Source organism: Pongo abelii, chromosome 4 (genome assembly GCF_028885655.2).
Source record: "Pongo abelii isolate AG06213 chromosome 4, NHGRI_mPonAbe1-v2.0_pri, whole genome shotgun sequence".
Lineage (NCBI taxonomy): Eukaryota > Metazoa > Chordata > Mammalia > Primates > Hominidae > Pongo > Pongo abelii.
In genome coordinates, this window is record NC_071989.2 from 146,121,412 (window position 1) to 146,143,719 (window position 22,308).

At 42.1% G+C, this 22,308-nt stretch overlaps 2 protein-coding genes across 5 annotated transcripts in view; both read right to left on the minus strand.

Moving 5' to 3' along the window:
* The window catches only part of KLHL3 (kelch like family member 3), a 279,066-nt gene that overhangs the window by 114,527 nt on the left and 142,231 nt on the right, over nucleotides 1–22,308 (minus strand). The gene's annotated exons all lie outside the window — the stretch shown is intronic.
* HNRNPA0 (heterogeneous nuclear ribonucleoprotein A0) lies at nucleotides 15,155–20,859 on the minus strand. Its single transcript, XM_002815918.6, has one exon. The coding sequence runs from the start codon at nucleotides 17,637–17,639 to the stop codon at nucleotides 16,722–16,724; it is 918 nt and encodes a 305-aa protein (XP_002815964.1). The 5' UTR covers nucleotides 17,640–20,859; the 3' UTR covers nucleotides 15,155–16,721.

Consider the following 22,308-nt stretch of genomic DNA (forward strand, 5'->3'; position numbering starts at 1 on the left):
GGTGAAACTGAAACAAACTCTATTTTACTGCAAGAGGCCAAACACTACTGCAGTAAAGCTATCACAATGAATACTAAAATATCTTAGCACAATCCTAAAATATCTTCCTAAAATCTGTCATAATGGAATTTAACTTAAGCAGTGGATCCAACTAGTAAGTCTCCCACTGAACCCCCATATCCAGCCAAAGATCTTTCACATCCTGTAATCTCCAGCTGCTGAGCTTCAATTTAGACTAATTTAACTCTCCCTGCCTGAAATGCCTTCTCCAATCCCAGTCCTTTAGTCTTTCTGGGAGGCCAGTCAAATCCCATGTCTTCATAAAACCTTCCCTAATCACACCAATGACAGCCAATCACCACCAAAATACACAAACTATACTTTCCTGTATCGTCATCTCACACCTAATATACAGTCTTGGCTAATTCATTATTTATAAATCTTCTTTCCCAAACTAAAACATAATCTTGTGGAAGGCATGAAGCCAGTCTGTATATCCTAGCCACAGAGGCTTAGAGGTAACTGGGGCAATTAGCCACAAAAAGTGGTGCAGAAGCTACCCTAACACCTCAGAAAAAATCAGCTATGAGCATCTCTCTTCTGGGACCCCTCATGGGGCCCCTGGGCTTTTCCGAATCCGCACCAGTACTCACTGGGTGAGTGACTTTCCTGAGTAGTGTTCTCCACACTCTGGACCTCATGCTCAGCTACTCATTCACAATATAGGGTCAGACCAGACAATCTTTAGAGTCCCTTTCAGCTCCAAGATCACAGGATTCTAAAAATGTTTTAAATCGTCCATTTTTCTTCTCAGAGTAATCTGTGTGATTGTTTAAGAAGAAATACTAGGCTCCGATGTTTTGTAGGGGGCTTCAAGGAGGATAACATGACGTAGGTGAAAGTACGAAGAGACGCTCAGTAAATCTATCATCCTTATCATTTTAACCTGTTAAATTTCTTCACTACTACAAAGCCCTAAAACCACAGAAGGAAGAGAGGAACACTGAGGTGACAGAAAGTAAAAGTAACTAAAACTTTATATAGCCTCCTGAACTCAAACTGGCTACAGGGTTATTCTCAAAGATTACCTCCCCTGGCACCTCAGTGTTCTCTTAGACGAGGCCATTACTCACACTCACTCTTTCTCAAGTGAGAAGAGGCCTGGATAATTTCATTTACACCCCACAGGGCTGTATCTTCACTTCTCCCTTTCACAACAATACCCCTCATATCTTGTTCCCTCTATGTCCCTTCCTCCTCTAATCAGCCTTGTGGCCCTGTTCCAGTTATTTCCTCTTGAGGCCAATCACGGGGACCACAAAAAGCTGAACATCACAAATAAGGAAATTGAATCTCGGAATCCGTGCCAGAGTTCAGACATCCACCAGGAACACAACTGGGTGATTCATAAAAGGGACGTAAGAAAGAGATGACTCCTCCTTTGCACATACCCACGTTTACATATTCGCCATACAAGAAGGTGGGGAAATGCCACATCTAATAAACCAGACAAAGAAAAAGATCAGAAAAGGAAATATGTAAGGGTTGTGCATATTCAAGTTTCAAAATATAACTATTAAGAGCCAGTATAAAACCCTGCAAAATTTCCCTGCAAAACCATACTACTACACCTTCATACTTTATTCACCACTCACAATTCACGGGAGGTAGACAGAATAGAGAATACTCAGAAGAGGCCATTTAAAAAAGAAAGGTCATCTTAAGCAAAAAGAACAAAACTGGAGGCACCATATTAACTGACTTCAAACTATACTACAAGGCTACAGTAACCAAAACAGTATGGTATTGGTACAAAAACAGACACATAGACCAATGGAACAGAAAAGAGAACCCAGAAATAAAGCTGTTCACCTACAACCAAGTGATTTTCGACAAAGTCAACAAAAATAAGCAATGGGGAAAGGACTTCAATAAATGATGCTGGGATAACTGGCTATCCATATGCAGAAGAAACTGGACCCTATCACCATATATAAAAATTAACTCAGTCAGGCACAGTGGCTCATACCTGTAATCCCAACACTTTGGGAGGCCAAGGCGGGCAGATCACCTGAGGTCAAGAGTTTGAGACCAGCCTGGCCAACCTGGTAAAACCCCATGTTTACTAAAAATACTAAAATTAGCCAGGTGTGGTGGCATGTGCCTGTAGTCTCAGCTACTTGGGAGCCCGAGGCAGGAGGATCACTTGAACCCGGGAGGCAGAGGTTACAGTGAGCCGAGGTTGCACCACTGCACTCCAGCCTGGGTGACAGAGTGAGACTCTGTCTCAAAAAATAAAATAAACTCAAGATAGAGTAAACAATTAAATGTAAGACCTAAAAGTATTTAAAAAAAGAAAAAAACCTAGGAAATACCCTTCTAGCAATTGCAGCAAAACCAAAAATTGACAAGTAGGACCTAATTAAACTAAAGAGCTTTGTATAGCAAAAGAAACTATCAACAGAGTAAACAGACAATGTACGGAATAGGAGAAAATATTCACAAACTGCATCTGACAAAGGTCTAATGTGCAGAATCTATAACGAATTTAATTCAACAAGCAAAAAACATATAAACCCATTTTTAAAAGTGGGCAATGGACATGAACAGACGTTTCTCAAAAGAAGACACACAAACAGCCAACCAACATGAAAAAATCCTCATTGTCACTACTCACCAGAGAAATGCAAATCAAAACCACAGTGAGATACCATCTCACACCAGTCAAAATGACTATTATTAAAAAGTCTAAAAATAACAGATGTTGTCAAGGCTGTGGAGGAAAGGGAATGCTTATACACTGCTGGTGAATGTAAATTAGTTCAGCTACTATGGAAGGCAGTCTGGAGATTTCTCAAAGAACTAAAAATAGAACCACCATTCGACCCGGCAATCCCATTACTAGGTATATGCCCAAAAGAAAATAAACCATTCTGCCAAAAAGGCATACACACTTGTATGTTCATCGTAGCACTATTCAAAATAGCAAAGACAAAAAAATCAACTTAGGTGCCCATCAATGGTGGACTGAATAAAGAATGTGTGGTATATATATATACCACGGAATACTACACAGTCATAAAAAAAAAGAACAAAATCATGTCCTTTGTGGCAACATGAAAGCAGCGAGAGGCCATTATCCTATGTGAATTAGTGCAGAAACAGAAAACCAAATGTCACATGTCCTCACTTATAAGTGGGAGCTAAACATTGGGTACATATGGACATGAAGATGGGGACAATAGATACCAGGGACTACTAAAGTATGGAGGGAGGGAAAAGGGGTTATATGATTTGGATGTTGGTAGCCTCCAAATCTCATGCTGGAATGTAATCCTCAGTGTTAGAGTTGGAGATAGGGCCTAGTGGGAGGTCTTTGGGTCATAGGGGCAGATCACTCATAATAGTTTCACACTGTCCCCAAAATAAAGAGTTCTCGCTCTGAGTTCACTCAAGATCTGGTTGTTTAAAAGTGTGTGGCACCTTCCTCCTCACTCTCTTGCCTCTGCTCTCATCATGTGACATACCAGCTCCCCCTTTGCCTTCCACCATAATTGTAAGCTTCCTGAGGCCTTCCCAAAAGCAGATGCCAGCATGCTTCCTGTATAGCCTGCAGAGCCATGAGGCAATTAAACCTCTTTTCCTTATAAATTACCCAGCCTCAGGTATTTCTTTATAACAACACAATAACCACCTAATACAGGGAGCAAGCCTAAAAAGGTAGTTGAAAAGCTACCTATTGGGTACCATGCTCGTTACCTAGGTGACAGGATCGTTCATACCCCAAACCTCAGCATCATGCAAGATACCCATGTAACAAACCTGTACATGTACCCCTCAATCTAAAATTAAAGTTGAAATTTAGGAAAAAAAAAAGGAAGAAAGGTTATCTAGCAAAACCAGGGGCAGAGCTGAGTCAAGAAGCAAAGTCTCCAGACTCCTGGCACAAAGTTCCTACCCCCAATATTTTCCAGTTTCAGAGATACATTTTACATTTTCTACCTTATTATCCAAATGTTCTCTGGACCACAGTCTGAACCTGTTTGCTCTATGCTAATTTTCCTGACTGGACTTCAGATTAAGGACAGTTGCTGTTGGAGTCCTGCAGTAGAGAGTCAAAATAATCAATGTGGTACCTGTCTGGAGAAAAAGGTCCCATCCTCAGATTGCCCAGCAATAATAGTGTCTTAGTCCGGCAAGCCCCAACCTTTTTGGCACCAGGGACCAGTTTCATGGAAGGCAACTTTTCCAAGGATGGGGGTGGGGGGTCAGGGGGGATGATGGTTTCAGGATGAAACTGTTCCACCTCAGATCATCAGGCATTAGATAGCTTATCAAGGAGCACACAACCTAGATCCCTTGCACACACAGGTCACAATAGGGTTCATGCTCCTAGGAGAATCTAATGCCACTGCTGAGCTGACAGGAGACAGAGGTCAGGTGGTCATGCTCGCTTGCCGGCTGCTTACCTCCTGCTGTGCATCCCAATTCTTAACAGGCCATGGACAGTACCGGCTGTGACCTGGGGACCCCCGTCTTAGCGCAGTCCTTCCCACACCCCAGCCTTCTTCTACAGCTTATCAAAAGTCCCTAGTGGCCCCAGATCTCTACCCTAAAGCAATTTATTCAGCCATCTATACCAACTTTGTTTAGAATCATTCAGCTCTTATGTGGCTTAGGAAGAAACCATGTTGGGAGGAGAAACTTTTTTAAGCTAGGTTTTATCTAGAAAGTTCTCTCTTCCATACTGTATCTCTGTACAGGGAGCCAGTACAGTTTATCTGAAGACAGCTAAGCCAATCATTCTTCCTTGTAAATGCCCTTTTTCTTTTCTTGCCTTTACCCTCCTTCTCCAGGACATCAGTTCCTCACATCTGCAGGCACCATAACACAGTACAATGATCCCACACCTAGCTGTGCATCAGAACCATCTGCCCAGCTGGTTAAAATGGTAGGTGTCGGATCAATAGGCATGAAGAAAGTTTTTAGGGTTATAGAAATGTTCTGTATCTTGACTGTGGTAATACCTACACAACTGTATACAAGTACTGCATTTCATTAAACTATACACTTAAAATGGGTTTATTTTATGCAAATTATACCTCAATAAATTTGAAAAAATGAAAAAACACTGCAGGGTCCGGCTCTTCCTCACACCCATAGAATCAGAGCCTGAGGAACAGGAATTTTTTAAATTTTTTTCCTTTAGTTTTATAGACAGGGTCTCTCTATGTTGCCCAGGCTGGTCTCAAACTCCTTGGGCTCAAGCAGTGCTCCTGCCTCAGCCTCCCAAAACACTGGGATGGACAGGTGTGAGCTACCGCACCCACTAGGAACAGCAATTTTAATGAACTTCACAGGTGACTCTAATGCACAGCTAGATGCAAACATCACCTGAACAATGAAAAGAGCCCAGACCATTAAAATCAGACAGGGCAAGGTCCAAATGTACTTACCAGAAACATGACCCTAGGCAAGTTACAAGCTTTGATTTTCTCATTCGGAAAAAAGGTGAGAACAATAGCACCTACTTCACAGCATTGTTACGTTAGAATGTAAAGCACTTAGCTGAGAGCCTGGCCTACAATAAGCACTCAGCAACCATTAGTAGCTATGATTTTCGTTGTCTATGCCAATGCTACCGAACTATAGCTCTGTGAGCACACAGTCCTAGGTTCAAGAAGAAAATTAACCAGCGTAGGGCCTCTCCTGGAGCTATTTTCACATCTCCACTGGTTACTATTACCAACAGGTCAGCAAGGAGTAGACAAGACAAAAGCCAAATTAAGGTCCACCCACACCTGCATCACCAAAATACCCTCTCATATTCGGGAGCACTTGCCAAGTGCCCTCAGACAGCCAGGCAGAAACTGAAAAGGAACTTGAGACCCCAAAAAGTCAAAAGATAAACAAAACAGCACCTTATCCAGAGGAATAAGGACTCTTCCTCTGAAGGTAAAAGAATTCATGCCAAGTAGATTCCAGAGTATAATCACTCATGCCATTTGTGTTGCATTTTTAAGCTTACAAAGTGCTTCATATCCTTCATCTCCTTTGACTTAAGACAACATCCCCTGAATGGTAATAATAGCTCCCATTCCTTGAATATTTACTCTGGGCCAGACCCTGTATTCCACACTTCACATGTACCCTTGTCATTTAATTCTCACAACCCTGTGGGACTATTATCTCTCTTTTAAACATGAGAGAATCAAGGTTCTGAGAGTTAAATAACTTGAACCAAGGCCCCACAGTTAGTAAATGGCAAAGCTGGAATTTGAACCCAGGTCTGCCTGACCTAGGAGACCACTATTAGCTATACATATTATCTTACTGGCTCCATTTTAGAGATAAGCTAATTGAGACAGAGAGAAAAGGTAACTGGCTCAAAACTACCTGGAGAGCCAAGCTCAGTGCAGAACCAGACCCTCAGATGCCTGGCCTAATGCCCTTTTCACCTTACCTCTGGATGAGGAAAAACAGCTTTGAACCCCTAAAGATATTACATACAAGCTGGCATCCAAGGCTTCCAAACAGCTACTATGATAAAGTCCTTCCACCTGGATTCCTCTGGGCACCTAGCTTATTAACCAGGACTAGCCAAAGAATGCTTTTGGGGAAAGCTGAAAGAGTACCACTGGACCCCAAGGGAATTAAAAAAAAAAAAAAGAAAGCAGGTGGGTCGGGGGCAGACCCACTAAAGCAACAAGCAGAGTGCTTCACACAGACCAGCACACTGGTCTCTGAGTCTTCCTATGAATCTGCAACCTACAACTGGTGCCCTCTGCTGGCAAAAGTATACATCTCTTCATAACAAAAGTAAAACCTAATTACTACACCAGTGGCTTAAGAAGGAAAAAAAAATCTGCTTCCTTCACAGACATTCTATTCAGGAATGAACATTATTTCTTACTTACAACTTTCCAGTAGGCATATGCAATTTTAAATCGACTGCAATGATCCTCTCCTCTATCTGCTGCCCCTGCCTCACGTCTGCAGTTCTTCCCTTTCTGGATCCAAAGAAAATTGGGCTGTTTTACATGAAAAGGTAAAATATAAATAAATGATGCAAAGCCCTAAAGTCAAGAATACAGTGATGTGTATGTGGGTGAGATCAGGTCTGCACATCTAGCAAGTACAGAAAATTGAGGCAGGCACACACTTGAAGTGATATAAAACCCATGGGCACGTATGCTCAAACATTTTGGTAACTCTCTACCTTCATAAAATAGCATGCTTATAATTCAGTCAACTAAGTCTCACTGAATATCTACTATGCAGGCTGTACCAGAGAGTGAAAACATAAATCCTGTATTAATATAATTCCAAAGAGCATACAAGCTGTTTGAGAAAATTAGACATAAGCATATACAATGGTAAAAAGTATGAGAGTCAAGTACGGAAAAGGTATCATGGAAACTTGGTGGAAGAGGCAACTTCCAGTTGGGGAGAGAGGGAGGATGACATGAGAATAGAAATAAATTGAGAACTTAATAATTCTATGGAGTTTTTAAAAGGTATTCATAATTGTAAATATTTGCAAATAGGTAATTTCAGTGTCCCATGATTTAATTTAAAAAAGTTTTTTGGCCGGGCATGGTGGCTCACACCTGTAATCCCAGCACTTTGGGAGGACAAGGAGAGACGACTGCTTGAGCCCAGTAGTTTTGAGACCAGCCTGGGGAACATGGTAAGACCTCATCTCTACAAAAAAAATTTTTAAACTTAACCAGGCATAGTGGGGTGCACCTGTAGTCCTAGCTACTTGGAAGGCATGGGCAGAGGGATTGCCTGAGCCCAGGAGTTTGAGGCTGCAGTGAGCCATGATTGTACCACCATTGTGCTACAGCCTGGGCAACAGGGCAAGACCTTGTCTTTAAAAAAATATTTAAAAGATACAATTTTTTAATCCCACTACTTTAATATACTTACATATTTATTATGTTAAATATTTTTTCATTACAATTTTTATTGTGGTAAAATATACATTAAATTTGCCATTTTAGGCCAGGTGTGGTGGCTCACACTTGTAATCCCAGGATTTTGGTAGGCTGAGGTGGGAGGATCACTTGAGCCCAGGAGTTCAATACTAGCCTGGGCAACATAGCAAGACTGCATCTCAACAAAAAAAAATTTTTAATTAGCTAGGTGTGGTGGCACATGCCTGTAGTCAGTTCTAGCTACAGGGGAGGCTGAGGTGGGAGGATCACTTGAGCCCACAGTTCGAAACTCCAGTGAGCTATGATCATTTCACTGCACTCCAGCCTTGGCACCAGAGTAAGACCCTGCCTCCAAAAAAAGAAAAAAAGCCATTTTAACCATTTTTAAATATACGATTCATCAGCATTACGTACATTCGTAATGTTGTATAACAATCACCACTACCCATTTTCAGAACTTTCTCATCATCTGAAAAGAAATTCTGTACCCCTTAAGCAGTAATTTCCCATTTCTATCTCTATGAATTCGCCTACTCTGGGTACCTCATTTAAGTGCAATCATAGTATGTCCTTTTGTGGCAGGCTTATTTCACTTGGCATGTTTTCAAGGTTCATTCATCTTGTAGCATATACCAGATATGTATTCTTTCTTATGGCTGAATATTCCATTGTATGTATATACATCTTGTTAATTCATTCATCTGATAACACTGAGTTAATATTTCACCTTTTGAAATATTACAGTTAACATTTCCCTAATAGTTGAAATTTAGTTTCCAATTTTTTGCTACATTATAATTTTTATGCAAAGACTGTTTTCAATAAATTTTTCAATAAACTGTTCTGTTAGGTTAAATTCCTAGTAATGGTGTCCCAGAGCATATGAATACTTTAATAGTTCTTAATAAATAAATCTATAATTTTACCCTCCTCATTTGCCATTTTTCATAACCTGATGGACAAATTCCGGTAAGCAGTTTGTTACAAATGTATAAAGTGTGACAAAACCAAATGGAGGGAAGCTTTTGGAGAAAGAAAGGGAACTAACAAAGCAGAAACAGCTCAGAAGAGCTCTCCACTAGACAGAGCTGGCTGACTTCTGTGACAGGTTGCCCAACTGCTCCTTCTATGCACAACCTGATGTTTTCCAATTAACTTGGTGACTCTTAAAAAAAAAAAAAAAAAAAAATCTACCTGTGTCAGGGATCTCCCGGACCAAGGCCATATTGAGATTTGATAGAAGGGCTCACAAAACTCAGCACTGCTAAAGTATCACACTCATGACTAAAGTTTATTACAGTGACACAGTAAGTGTACACAGTTGGATCATACAGGAAAAAAACATAAGCAGAATCTGGAGGAATCCATGTGCAGGCTTCTTTAGGATCTCTCCCTCCCATGAAGATTCACACAGAGCACATTTTTATACGAGGGATATTTCTGCCCAGGGACTCAGTATGCAAGGTTTTCATTGGGAGTTTGGTCATACAGACATCCTTTACCTGGCATGTACCAAAATTCCATACTCCCAGAAGGAAAGCAGGTGTTTAGCATAAATCATCTTGTTTGCACAGTCTAGGTACAGTGAACCACCTTTATTAGTTAGTGAACAGTGAGAATACCCCTAAATCCACATGTTCAGATAAGGGCCAACCATGCAAGTAGGCCACTCTAAAAGATACCAGCCTCAGGCCAAATATAACTTTTTCTGCACACCCCCAATTCAAGATTCATTTCGGCCAAAAAGCAGCATCTCTCAACATATGTATGTATATACCTATGGTAGAGTTGAAAAGATTGTGGATTATTTATACCTTATCCAAGTAGTTCCGATTGCTTTCCTTATAAACCTTCATTGAAAGCAGCTGTATGAAAGGAATAGGAATTTTGGGAAACACAGAATCTTTTAAAATTCAAATCAGATCATGGAACTCCTCTGCTCAAAACTGAAATGGCTCACCATTCATTTAGTAAAAGCCAAAATCCTTACAACAACCTACAAACCCCTACATGATCTGGCCCCTCTGGCCTCATTATTCCTTTCCTCCTCTTCCTTCAGGTCCAGCAACCCTGAATAATTTGCATTTCCTCAGAGGCCAGACACAGTCCTGCCTCAGGGATTTTGCTCTTCCTAATCCTCTACCTAGAATGCTCTTCCCATAATACCTGTATTGCTAACTCCCTTATTTCCTTCAAGTCTTTGCTCAAATGTCACTTTCTGAGAGACCTACCCATACCACCTATTTTAAAGTATGTTATCCTCACAAACATCCCTTGCAACAATCACCATTCCTCACCCTAATTTTTTCTATACTTCTCATCTTCTAACATACCATATAATTTATTATGTCTTATTGCCTATCTCTCCCCAGTAAAATATAAGCTCTTTGAGGGCAGGGATTTTTGTCTTTTTCTTCTGTATTTCCAGCAGAATCACCCAGCAGAAGAGTAACAAATTTTAACTTGACATAGTAAGAAACAGGGAGGCAGTGAATTTAGGGATAGTAACCTAGTGCAAATAGCTAGGTCTTCACGTTTGGTGGTGTGGGAAGATCAAGTCAAGAAAATGTGAAAGAAGTTTTTTTTTAATTTCACTGAAGAGATTACCACAGTATATTCAGTTATTGAAGAGTTTTAATAAAAGGAACTATTTACAAGGGTGTGGGCACAGTTAAGGCAAATCAACAAGGTTTGAACCTTCTTGGGACTAGAGAATCTAGCAATAGGAGACAGTTACGAGAAGCCAGAAAAGACCTAGAGCTATAAGAGGGCCACTGGAGCAGAGCTGTGGCCACTCACAATCTCTTGCTAAATATATGAGAAAGAGAAGGAACAAATATTTCAGCCTCACTTTTCTATCACTGTCCAAATCCACCATGAATAAAGCCAGAAAAGAGAGTATGCAGTTGTTTAGTAGTCAACCTCCCAGGAACACAGAGCAAGAGAGATAAAGATGGAAAGTAGATCAGGAAGGGCAAAAAGAATATCCAGCACAATGGCCATTTTGTAAAGCTATACGCGCAAGACACAATGTTTCAATGTGCTACCAGCATCTTCAACTATGTCCAAATCTTCCCTCTAAATCTTCTCTTCCTATTACCAGTGGCATCACCATCCTCTCACACAGTAATTTTGATTAATCTACTCCCTCTTTTTCATTCTTCATATATCCAATCATTTGTCAATTATGCTTTCACAACTTACCTCAACTTCTCTGTCAGTCTATTTCCATTGCTCTTTGTTCATGCTCTCATTCTCTTACCTGGTTAACATCAGTTGTCTTAGCAAACTTGCCACTTTGAAACATCCCCCACTGCCATTTATGTTACTCAATGCTACTGGACTAATCTTTGTGAATTAGTTTCACTACCATTATTGTTGCTCAAAAACCTTTAATGACTTTTACTGCCTACCAGGTAAGTCCAAACTCCTCAGCCTACTACTCAAAGACCTCAGTAACCTGGTTCCAACTTAATTTTCCCAATTTATTTCTCACAACTCTCTTTTATCTTAGTACAAATTAGACATTTGTTACCTGGAAGTCAATGAAGCTTAGTAGAAGGGGCAAAACGACTAGAATTAGTCAAACTTGGATTCAACTCTCAGTTCTATCATGTCACCAGCTGGGGGTCCTTGGGAGTTACTTTTCTGGCATGAGATTTAGCAACCTTATCTGTGAAGCGGAAGGTTACTGAATGATGCAATGAGAACATTTGTAAATGTACCTAGTGTTTGGCATCCAATATGCATACTTCTCTGAATATGCTCCATGTTTCTGCCTATCTGTCCTCCACCTAAAATGCCCTCTTTCTCCTCCCACCTTCTCTGTAAGGACAATCTTTTAAGGTTAAATGTTACATGCTCCACAATGCCTCTCTTGATCCTTCTTTCTACCTGAAGTCACCTCTCCTCAAAACTCACATTATTTATACCTTCTTAATATTAACAAATACTTAAAACATTACAGATGGCTAACAGAATTCATCTCTTTCCTACTAGAGTTGAATGAAGCAGCAGTGATTTAGAGAACTACCACATGGAAACTCACCCAGCAAGTAAAGAGCAAAGCCTAAAGACCACGCATGTCTCAGGTACTAACATATAAAAGTATGCCTTTTGCTAGTCTGTCCCACCTCTTCATTAGGGGCCATATAGTAAGATTACTGTGTACCAGAGACTACAGTAAGCCCTTCTTTATATGCATTCTTTCATTGAATCTGCTCAACAATCCTATGTAGCAGGTATTACCATAGCCTATTTTTTACAAATAAGGCAAGTGAGGCTAGGGCCAGTTTGTCCAAGCTCACGGTGCTAGAAAGTGACTGTGTCAGGAATAGAATTTGGTCTATTGGATGCCCAAATTTATGTCCTTAAGGGCTATGAAATATTAAATCAGACACCCACTATGGAGCAAATTACATTTGCAACATAAGCATCAAAGACAAAATACACATTTGATTTCTAAAAAGTAATCAATTAAGGAGAAAAGAGTCTTAATTTCCATCAGAGAATGTACATTCAACGACAATGGAACTAACTCCAATTTGGATGGTGTGAACAATATGAGATTGTGACACAATGCTGTAAAGGAAAAGATGCATCATCTCAAAATAAATTGAATTCCAACCAGAACGCAAGGTATATCAAGACAGCAACCATGTTTGTCTCACTGCTGTGTACCTCCAGATCATAGAACTGTCTTACACAAAGGTGCCTAACACCCAATGAAATTGATGATAAACACTGGGAAATAAGCACTGTTTAAATGGCAAAAGTTTACACTTGAGAACTTTAAAGCAGGAAATGATACCTATTTCAGATAGATTTTTTAAGTAAACCATACAAAGTGGTAAAAGAATTAAAGAGACAAAGAAAGCCTGCCTGAATAGAGAAGGAAACAGTTAAGAATTAACTACCAAAGGTGTCTTCCTGAATCCTTACCCTCTCTGAAGGTTCAAATCATCTGGCTTCAAATGAAAGTAAAAAAAATAGGTGGAAAATACAGAATTGCCCTTCTAGTCTTCCTACTTTGGAATTCCTTTTTAAATAGCAGCTTTCAAATATCTTTTTATAATAAATGTTTTATCTTGTAACATTTAAATTCTCATTTAAGGCAAATATGAAGTTCACTCAAAAGCAGGACAGCTAAGGAGTTATTTGACTAGGCAGTCTTTGTTGCTGTTTCAAAAGGCCAAAATAAGGCTAAAAGGAGGAAAATTTCCCCAATGATCACTCTTAAAGGGATTCAATAAGTTGGTTACGATGGAGAAAGACACTTAGCCTAAGTGCAAGTGCTGCCTTTTTGGGTAAAATCCGTGCAGTCTAGATGCAGTTCTGCTCAAAATCCATCATCCAAATGCCTATCTGCAATCAGCAGACGCAGGCAGACAAAATTTAACCTAAAATGCAAATTCTCAATATTTAAGCACACTTAAAATGCAAACTAAGTAAGTCTACAAATCCAATAACTGATACCGTCACTTCTGGTTTTGAAGGAAATCATAAATGCAAAATTCTCAAGTATCCTCAATCTTTTAGGTTTACTTAAAAACAAAAATTATGAAAATTAGATTTGGATATGAAATGTTCCAAATCACGAAGTTAACAATGGGTGAATGGGTACAATCAGTATAGTCATTCTGATTTGATAGTTATCACTGTGAACCTTAACCACTTGCAAGCTTTTTTTTTTTTTTTTGGATACAGTAAATCAGTACCAATGAGAGCTTTTTAAATGACCTGAAAAACACTACAGATATTCCAATCAAAAAATCTAAAATGCTCCAAAATCCGAAATTTTTTGAGTGCAGACATGACATTCAAAGGAAATGCTCATTGGAGCAGTTTGGATTTTACATTTTTGTATGAGAGCTGCTCAGCTGGTAAACATAATGGAAATATTCAAAAATTTTAAAAAATCCAAAACTCAAAACACTTCTGGGCCCAAGAATTTCAGATAAGGGATACTCAACCTGTATCATCTCTAACAGCCTTTCAAACCACTTTCAACTAATGACTACTGAATTTATACTTTTAAAAGAATGTAAATGCAAAAGATCTTCACATTAAGATGAAAAATAGGAGGTTCACTTTTATTTTGCTAATCCGTCAAAATACATTCAAGCATGGCACAAAAATTATATTCAACACTAGGTTCTGTACCACCTGCTCCCATGAACTCTTAAAAATGTGAATAATGTTCAGATAATTCTCATAGGTGGAAGGGGTCAAAACATACAACCAATTGTCCCTCCTCCCCAAGTCCCACATGCCAAAATGTTTGCATATAAACTGACAAGAGGAACCCAGAAGTGACTAAATACCACTACGCTTTTTTCTTCACTACAGTTGATAGCAATTTTAAGGGTAGACACAGGACAATGAAGTGTTAACATACCATGAACAGAACAGGTTGCCTTCCTAATAAACAGAAAATCCTTTTACATAATTCATTTGCAAACTTTAGAAGCCACTATATTCCCATGTTGGGAATAATATAAAATGACAATAACCTTATTAAACTGAAAACCCTGAAAAAGGTGTACTATTCCAATTGACCCAGATCTTCCCACCAAAACTAAGTCAGGCAGAATAGTATTGAACAATTACAACGAAAAATTTCAGAGAATCATTTTCTGTATCCTAGAGGCCACTCTACAGCCACTAAAAAGCTGGGCCAAATTACCAAATGACTTGGCCCACATGTAATTTGTATATCACTAGAATTAAAAAATAAGACAGAAACGTATGGAAAGTGTAGAACTATTTGAGAGCAAAGGATTTGACTATGTGTTCATCACCTCAATGTGCAAAAACATCCACCCCGTTTGTCAGAGGATATAACACTATTTGTACCAACCATCCGCTACCCTTTGTCAAAGAGACTACTGAGCAGCTATAACCTTGCCTAATAATCTTAACCTTTCTTCTTACTTCTTTAAAAGCCCTGTCAATCAGGAAAAAAAAAAAAAACTGGCAAGAACTAGACCTTAGGAATTGAACAGTGACAAGAAGTTAAAAAATCGTTCAATATTAAAATATTATTTTATTTTAAAGCCCGATCTTTCAGAAAGCTTCTTAGTATAGCTTTGAGCCTTCAACGTCAATATGTAAGTCAAATATTTAAGTTAAATATTAACATCAAGTTAAGCATACTAGATTAAAAGGTACTCTGAACCCACCCACCAGTTTATACATACTCTCACTCAATCATGTAAAGAATTGAATTCTTTATTTGTGATATCCATAAACGTTGCTATTCTCTATTTCTATCCAGAAAGGCAATTTTCTCCTATTATCAGTTTTGTTCTTCTCTTATAAACAACAACTTAAATGCTATTGCAGAAAAGGGCTACAAATATACATTTGTTAACCAAGCAGAATACACAGATATTTTGCTTTACAACTTGCACCTAAAATACCAGTATACGTAGCTGGTTCATTAGTTGTCATAGCAATTTGGGGCTATTGCCCAAGCTATGCATAGCAGTTTACATTTTCAAACCTCATATAGAAAGGGCTATTGTGGTATGAACTGGCAACTACATTCCTGTGAAGCCCATCTCAGTTACAAGCAAATGTGTAACTTCCAATTCTGCAAAGAATTTTGATGGCAAAACTTCTAAATCTGATGCAATTGTCCTAAGCAAGTTTTTAAACAAATTGTTTCGCAGCTACTCTGCCATTCTGCCAGTAGATGGTGCTACAAAGATCGGGAAAAGGATTTCCATGAGGACAACAGTTCAGATATAGGGAAAAAAAAAACCGTTTAAACCTGCTCTGAAAGTACAAAAACGCATGAGGGTAAAATATAACCCTTATTTTTAACCATTCATTACAGACAAACCAGTAAGAGGGATGAAACTAGGCCATCTGAAAAATTTTAAACAGTTTATATGAATGACATGCTTAACACAAACTATATAGAACTACACAGTACACAGTTTGAAGTAAATTGTCATAGAAATGACCAACCATGTCAAGATGATAAGCAATTCGCTTAGTACAAGAGATGGATGCACAGAAACTTAAGAGTTTAAAAAGCCACATCCACCACTTCAAAACTTTTGCCTGTGGGATATAATTCAACACGCAACTAGCAGGGCAACAGGAGAGGGGAAAAAAACCACAGGACCTCTTAAGTTTCTCTAAGTACACATCAAGAATAAAGAATTAACACGTAAAGTCTTAAACAAATATCCCTTAAAAAACGGTACGGAATGGATCCTAGAAAAAAAATGTTAGACATGTACGGTCAAACACAATGATTTATTAAAAATAAAACGTAAAAATGATTTTTGTACATATGCTTCCAAATTTCAGGCATGGGATCCAAGTAGATTTCATAGAAAACGCTGTAGCCAGGTTATCAAGTCCTTACAACAAAGTAAACTACCCCCCACCCCAACCCCCACCCAGGTTTTGCTACAGAATCAGCAAGTTCACTCCCTCCCTCCCCCCAAAAAACACAAATTAAAACAAGACATTTTGCTAGTATAAAAACGACCAAGGTCCAAGTAATAATAAAAAAATAGAGTCCATCAATGACTGTAACACAAAAATGTGTATGTGGGGCCGAGTCCATCTTCAGAGGGAGAGACAAGAGAGGTGGCAGGCAAATAGAGGAACACCCCCAAGGGTAAGCAGCCTTAGAAGTAGCTCCCCCAAGGGCAAAACAGGGAAGGCGGTGTGTGTGAGGGGGTGGGGCTTAGGAGTTAACCCCACTTGGGCTGTTGAAAAGAGCTACCCCTATAGCCACTCCCAGGCATTTTAAATTTTCTTTTAGAAGGAGCTGCCTCCATAGCCACCCCCACCGCCATAGCCGCCTCTGTAAGGTCCACTATTACTGCGACCACCCCAGCTACTGCCTCCTCCGCCGCCGCCGCCGCCGCTCTTCATGGGCCCATAGGAGGACTGATGCTGACTGTAGCTGCCGAAGCCGCCGAAGCCGTTACCGTAGTCGCTCCCACCGTAGGACGAACCGCCGCCGCCGCCTCCGTAGGCATTGTAGCCGCCGCCACCGCCGCCGCCGTAACCACCGTAGCTGTTGTAACCGCCGCCGCCGCCCTTGGAAAGGCCGTTCTGGTCTCGACCACCGCCGCGCCCCCGGCCGCCTCGGCCGCCCCGGGAGGATCGGGAGCCGCCTCCACCCCCACCGGAGTAGATATCCTCCTTGGGGACTGCCTTCTTCACCTCCACGCGATGGCCCTGAATCGGATGGAACTTGACCACCGCGGCCTTGTCTGCCGCGTCGTGATTCTGGAAATACACGAAGCCGAATCCACGCTTCTTGCCAGACTGTTTGTCGGCAATAATCTCGGCCTTTTCCACGGTGCCAAACTGCGAGAAGTGCTCGATCAGGTCGCCCTCAGCCACGTCTCCTTTAAGGCCTCCGACAAAGAGCTTCTTAACCTTGGCGTGGGCACCGGGCCGCGCCGAATCCTCCCGGGACACCGCCCGCTTCAACTCCACAGTGTTGCCGTCCACGGCATGGGGCGAGGCGGCCATGGCGGCGTCGGCCTCCTCCACATTGGAGTAGGTCACGAAGCCAAAGCAACGGGAGCGCTTGGTCTGGGGATTCACCACCACCACGCAGTCCGTCAGAGTCCCAAAGGCCTCAAAGTGGCCGCGCAGGCCCGACTCACTCGTCTGCACATTGAGGCCGCCGATGAACAGCTTACACAACTGAGAATTCTCCATCTCCAAGGCCCGGGCCTTGCCCCCGCCCTGCGAGCTCCGAGGTTTCGCCGTCGCCGCCGTTATCGTTGGTTAAGGCCTCTACACAGCTTGGGCCCAGCCGTTGCTGGAGCCACCCCCGCCGGTCACCGACGGGGAAGGGAAAAAGGGAAGGGGAGGGAAGAGAGGAAGGGGGAGGGAAGGGGAGCGGTGCCGGCTAAAGGGCGAGCCGAGGAGACTGGAAGACAACCAAGGCCACCACTACCGCCGCCGCCACCTCCGCTCCCCTATGTGGGCACCACACAAAGAGGCCGCTGAACGCGCGCGCACCCTCCCCGAGGCGTGCGTCACCGCCGACGTACGGCAGCCTAGAGCTGCCAGCCAATCCCCGCCTCGCTCCCCTTAATCCCGCCTACCGCGCCGCAGCGCCGCTCTAGATCACGGACTCCCCGCCCTCCGCGGTCTATTCAAGCCCACGGCCTGTGCCACTCCCGCCTCCGCTTCTGCCAGCCTGCTTTTATTCCCGAGCGCCCCACTGTCCCTTGACATGGGTCCCTCCCTGCCCTCCGCGCACCGCCGCGATTCATTTCCTCCTAGCACCGCGGCTGTTCCCAGTGTTTCTCCCCCTCCCCTTTACTCATCCCCTCGCCCAACTCCGCAGTGGCGTTCGCGCCAGCCCCTTGAGAGACATGTAAGTTCAGCCAATCAGCGTGATCCCCTCGCACCCACTTCCGTTTTCGGCAGCTGTTGGACGGGCGCGCTCCCCGGTGCGCGCTTGCCCCGGCGCCCCCGGCGTGCAGAGCCTGCCTGCCACCCCCGCGCCCTCTCCCGCCTGGGGCTTTGCGAGGGAGAGAGCAGGGGGCGCGCTGGGGGCCATTCCCAACGGATGGGGCCTGGGGCGCCACGCGCGGGCTTTTTGAAAACTTGACTGTTGGGGTTGGGGGCCCGGATCTACCTGCCGCCTCTCCGCTTGTCCGCTACACCTGGCGTCCCCGCCCCACCTCCCGCCCGCACAAAAGATGGAGGGCAGAGGCCTGGTCCACGAAGGCGGTTATTAACCGTTTACAGTGGGCCCGACGTGCGGTTAAACTAAAACTTTGCCACGTGACCCTGCCCAAAAGCTAGCCCGAGGCGGCAATGTGAAAGACAACAGGGAACCAAAAGAGCTTCAGACATTAGGAACCAGACAAGGCGCGACATCCCTGCCTCCCTGCCACCCTCCTGCCATCCTTGAAGCCCTCCCACGACGCCGTCTCAGAGGAGGCCCTTTCAGGTCCCCTTGGCACACTCCCGCAGACATTTTCATTTAACCTCAGTGAATGGTTTTTTATGTGTAATTTACATCATCTATGTGTTGCTTTCTTTGAACTAGAATGTTAGCTTTTTTTTTTTTTCTTGAGATGGATTTTCACTCTTGTTGCCCAGGCTGAAGTGCAGTGGCGCAATCTCAGCTCAGCAACCTCCGCCTCCTGGGTTCAAGCTGTTCTCCTGCCCTCAGCCTCCTGAGTAGCTGAGATTACAGGCGCCCACCACCACACTCGGCTAATTTTTGTATTTTAGTAGAGATAGGGTTTCACCATGTTGGTCAGACTGGTCTCAAACCCCTGACCTCAGGTGATCCATCTGCCTTGGCCTCCCAAAATGCTGGGTTACAGGCGTGAGCCACCGCACCTGGCCTAGAATGTTAACTTTGTTTTTTTGTTGTTTTTGTTTGTTTGTTTTGTTTTTTGAGACGGAGTGTTGCCCAAGCTGGAATGCAATGGCACGATCCTGGTTCACTGCAACCTCCACCTCCCGGGTTCAAGCGATTCTCCTGCCTCAGCCTCCCGAGTAGCTGGGACTACAGGCGGGCACCACCATGCCTGGCTAATGTTTGTATTTTTAGTAGAGACGGGGTTTCACCATGTTGGTCAGGATGGTCTGGTCTCAAATTCGTGACCTAGTGATCCGCCCGCCTTGGCCTCCCAAAAGTAGAATGTTAGCTTTTTAAAGGTGTTGGTTAGACGAACGTTTTACAGAGAGAGAGATCATATACCCCTAAGTTACTGCTTTTAGTGCCCTCACTCAGATGGGAATGGAAGAAAATTACAACGGCTTCCATTTATTGAGCCTTTGTGTGCCAAGCAAGATACATGGGGTGGGACATAGTTAATATGAGGCATTATGTGACCAAAAGCCTCCAAAACCATATGGTAAATGCTGAAGAAGTTAAGAGGAATTCCTCACTATCCTCAAGTATTCAGGAAAGATTTAGGAAAGAATTGGAAGTTGCACTGAACCTCAGAGCCAAAGACTAGTTAGTATCCTAAGCAAATGAAGGCTGGAACAGAAAACCAAATACCACAAGTTCTCACTTATAAGTGGGAGCTACACATTGAGTACACATGGACACAAAAGAAGGGAACATTAGACATCAGGTCTTTTTTAAGGATGGAGGGTGGGAGGAGGGTGAGGACTGAAAAGCTACCTATCAGGTATTATTACGCTGATGACTTGGGTGACAAAATTATCTATACACCAAACCCCCAAGACGAACAATTTACCCACATAACAAACCTCCACGCGTATCCCTTGAACCTGAAATAAAAGTTGGAAAGGAAAAAAAAAAAGATTTCTATAGGGAGTTTATTTGAGCAAAATGCAGAGGGAACATAAGCTTCAAGAGACAGGGAGTGGACCAGTTAGTTTGAGAGAAGCAGGCAGTTTTAGATAGAAAATAGTAAGAGGTAAGATAGGTTGAGGGTCTTTGGTACTATGAAACGATACTATGGAATGTGCTGAATCTTAGGTTAAGTAGTTTGGATATTGTAACAAAGGTAAATAGATGGGCTAAGGTTTGAGGGTAAACTAATCTGGTCTATCACTTACCCTGTAACCATCCAGTTATGTGACTTTGGCTAAGTTACTTAACCTTTTAAAAAATGTAATCAGTTTTATTATCTTAAAATGGGAATAATAAAACATCTTTTCTGCTGTAGTGAAAATTAAATGAGATTCTACATGTAAACATGTATACACGCCTGGTACATAGTAAGTGCCCAGTTTATCCAATTATATGAATCCTATGCCTGGTGCTGGCAATATGGCGGTAAACAACAGACAAAAACCTCTGCCCTCATGATGCTTACATTCTAGTGGGAAGAAGCAGACAATAAACAAATAAGAGTGGTATATGGCATGTTAGATAGTGATAAATGACATTGAAAAAAACAAAAGAGGATAGTAGAATTCTATTAACCTTGTTATTACAAAAAAAATTCAAATGTCAGGATTTGCCTGTTGATAATAAAGAAAGGGGAAAATGGGCTGGGCACAGTGGCTCATGCCTACAATCCCTGCACTGTGGGGGGCTGAGGCAGGCGGATCACTTGAGGTCAGGAGCTCAAGACCAGCGTGGCTAACAAATGGAAACCTCATGCGTGTTGGCCCATGCCTGTAGTCCCAGCTACTTGGGAGGCTGAAGCAGGAGAATTGCTTGAACCCAGTAGGCAGATGCTGCTGTCAGCTGAGATGGCACCACTGTTTCAGAGTCATCCAAATCTTAAACCAGTAAAAGATGAACTCCTGAAGGAATAAAGACCATAACTTATGAAAACTGTTACTTTAGGAATCTACAATTTTGGTAGATAGTTTTTGCCTACATTGTTTTTAAATAATAGTTTACCAGCAGTGCCCAACCTTTCTGGCACAAGAGACCTATTTTGTGAAAAACAGTTTTTCCACAGACCAGGATGTAGTTTCAGGATGATTCAAGTGCATTACATTTAATGTGCACTTTATTTCTATTATTGCATCATAATATTCAATGAAATATAATAATTATACAACTCACCGTAATGTAGAATCAGTGGAAGCCTTGAGCTTGTTTTCCTGCAACTAGCCGGTTCCCATCTGGGGTGATGGGAGACAGTGACACCCGAAGTGTGTTGCTTATGTCCAGTTTACTCCATAATCTCGTTTTGGTTGCTGTCACTGCAGAAAACCCTGCTTCACAAATATAGGATGCTGGAAATGGAAGCAGGCTTTTCAGTGCTTTTGTGGCAATCTCAGGATATTCCACCTTGACTTTAATCTGGAATGTATGGAGATTTGAAGTTGTCTCAAACATACAAGGCCGCCGTCACTTGCAATCTCAAGCAGTTGATCCTCTTCTAGTATCGACAAAGTCGATTCCCCTGGCTTATTCACAAATGGGTGGTGGATCCATTCCTTCCCAGCTCAGGGATTTTTTTGTGGTTGGCAAGTAAAGCTCAAACTCTTTTGAAAGCTGAGCTAGGTGATCATGCACCAGCTGGGAGAAAGAAGGTGTTGGCTCAGTCACTTTCAAAATCTCTGCTAATGTTTGAAACATGTCAGAAATCCCAATGTTCATTCGTCACCCCCATAATTCCAGTTTGGTTTTGAATGCAGCCCCTTTATCTGATTTGAACATACTTGCCATTCTCCCCTGAAGTGACAGATTGAATTCGTTGAGCAGGTTGAATGTGTCACACAGGTAAACAAGTTTTGCCACCCATTCTATGTCACTGAAATGTGCTGCCAGTGGTGACTGTTTTTGTAAAAGAAATCTCTGGAGTGGCTCTCATAACTCAAAAACTCTGGCCAGTTATCTACCTTTAGAAAGCCATCTCATTTCTTAAACACATCTCACAGAGTTGTGCAAACAGACATTGAGTTAAGGGCATGCACTTTA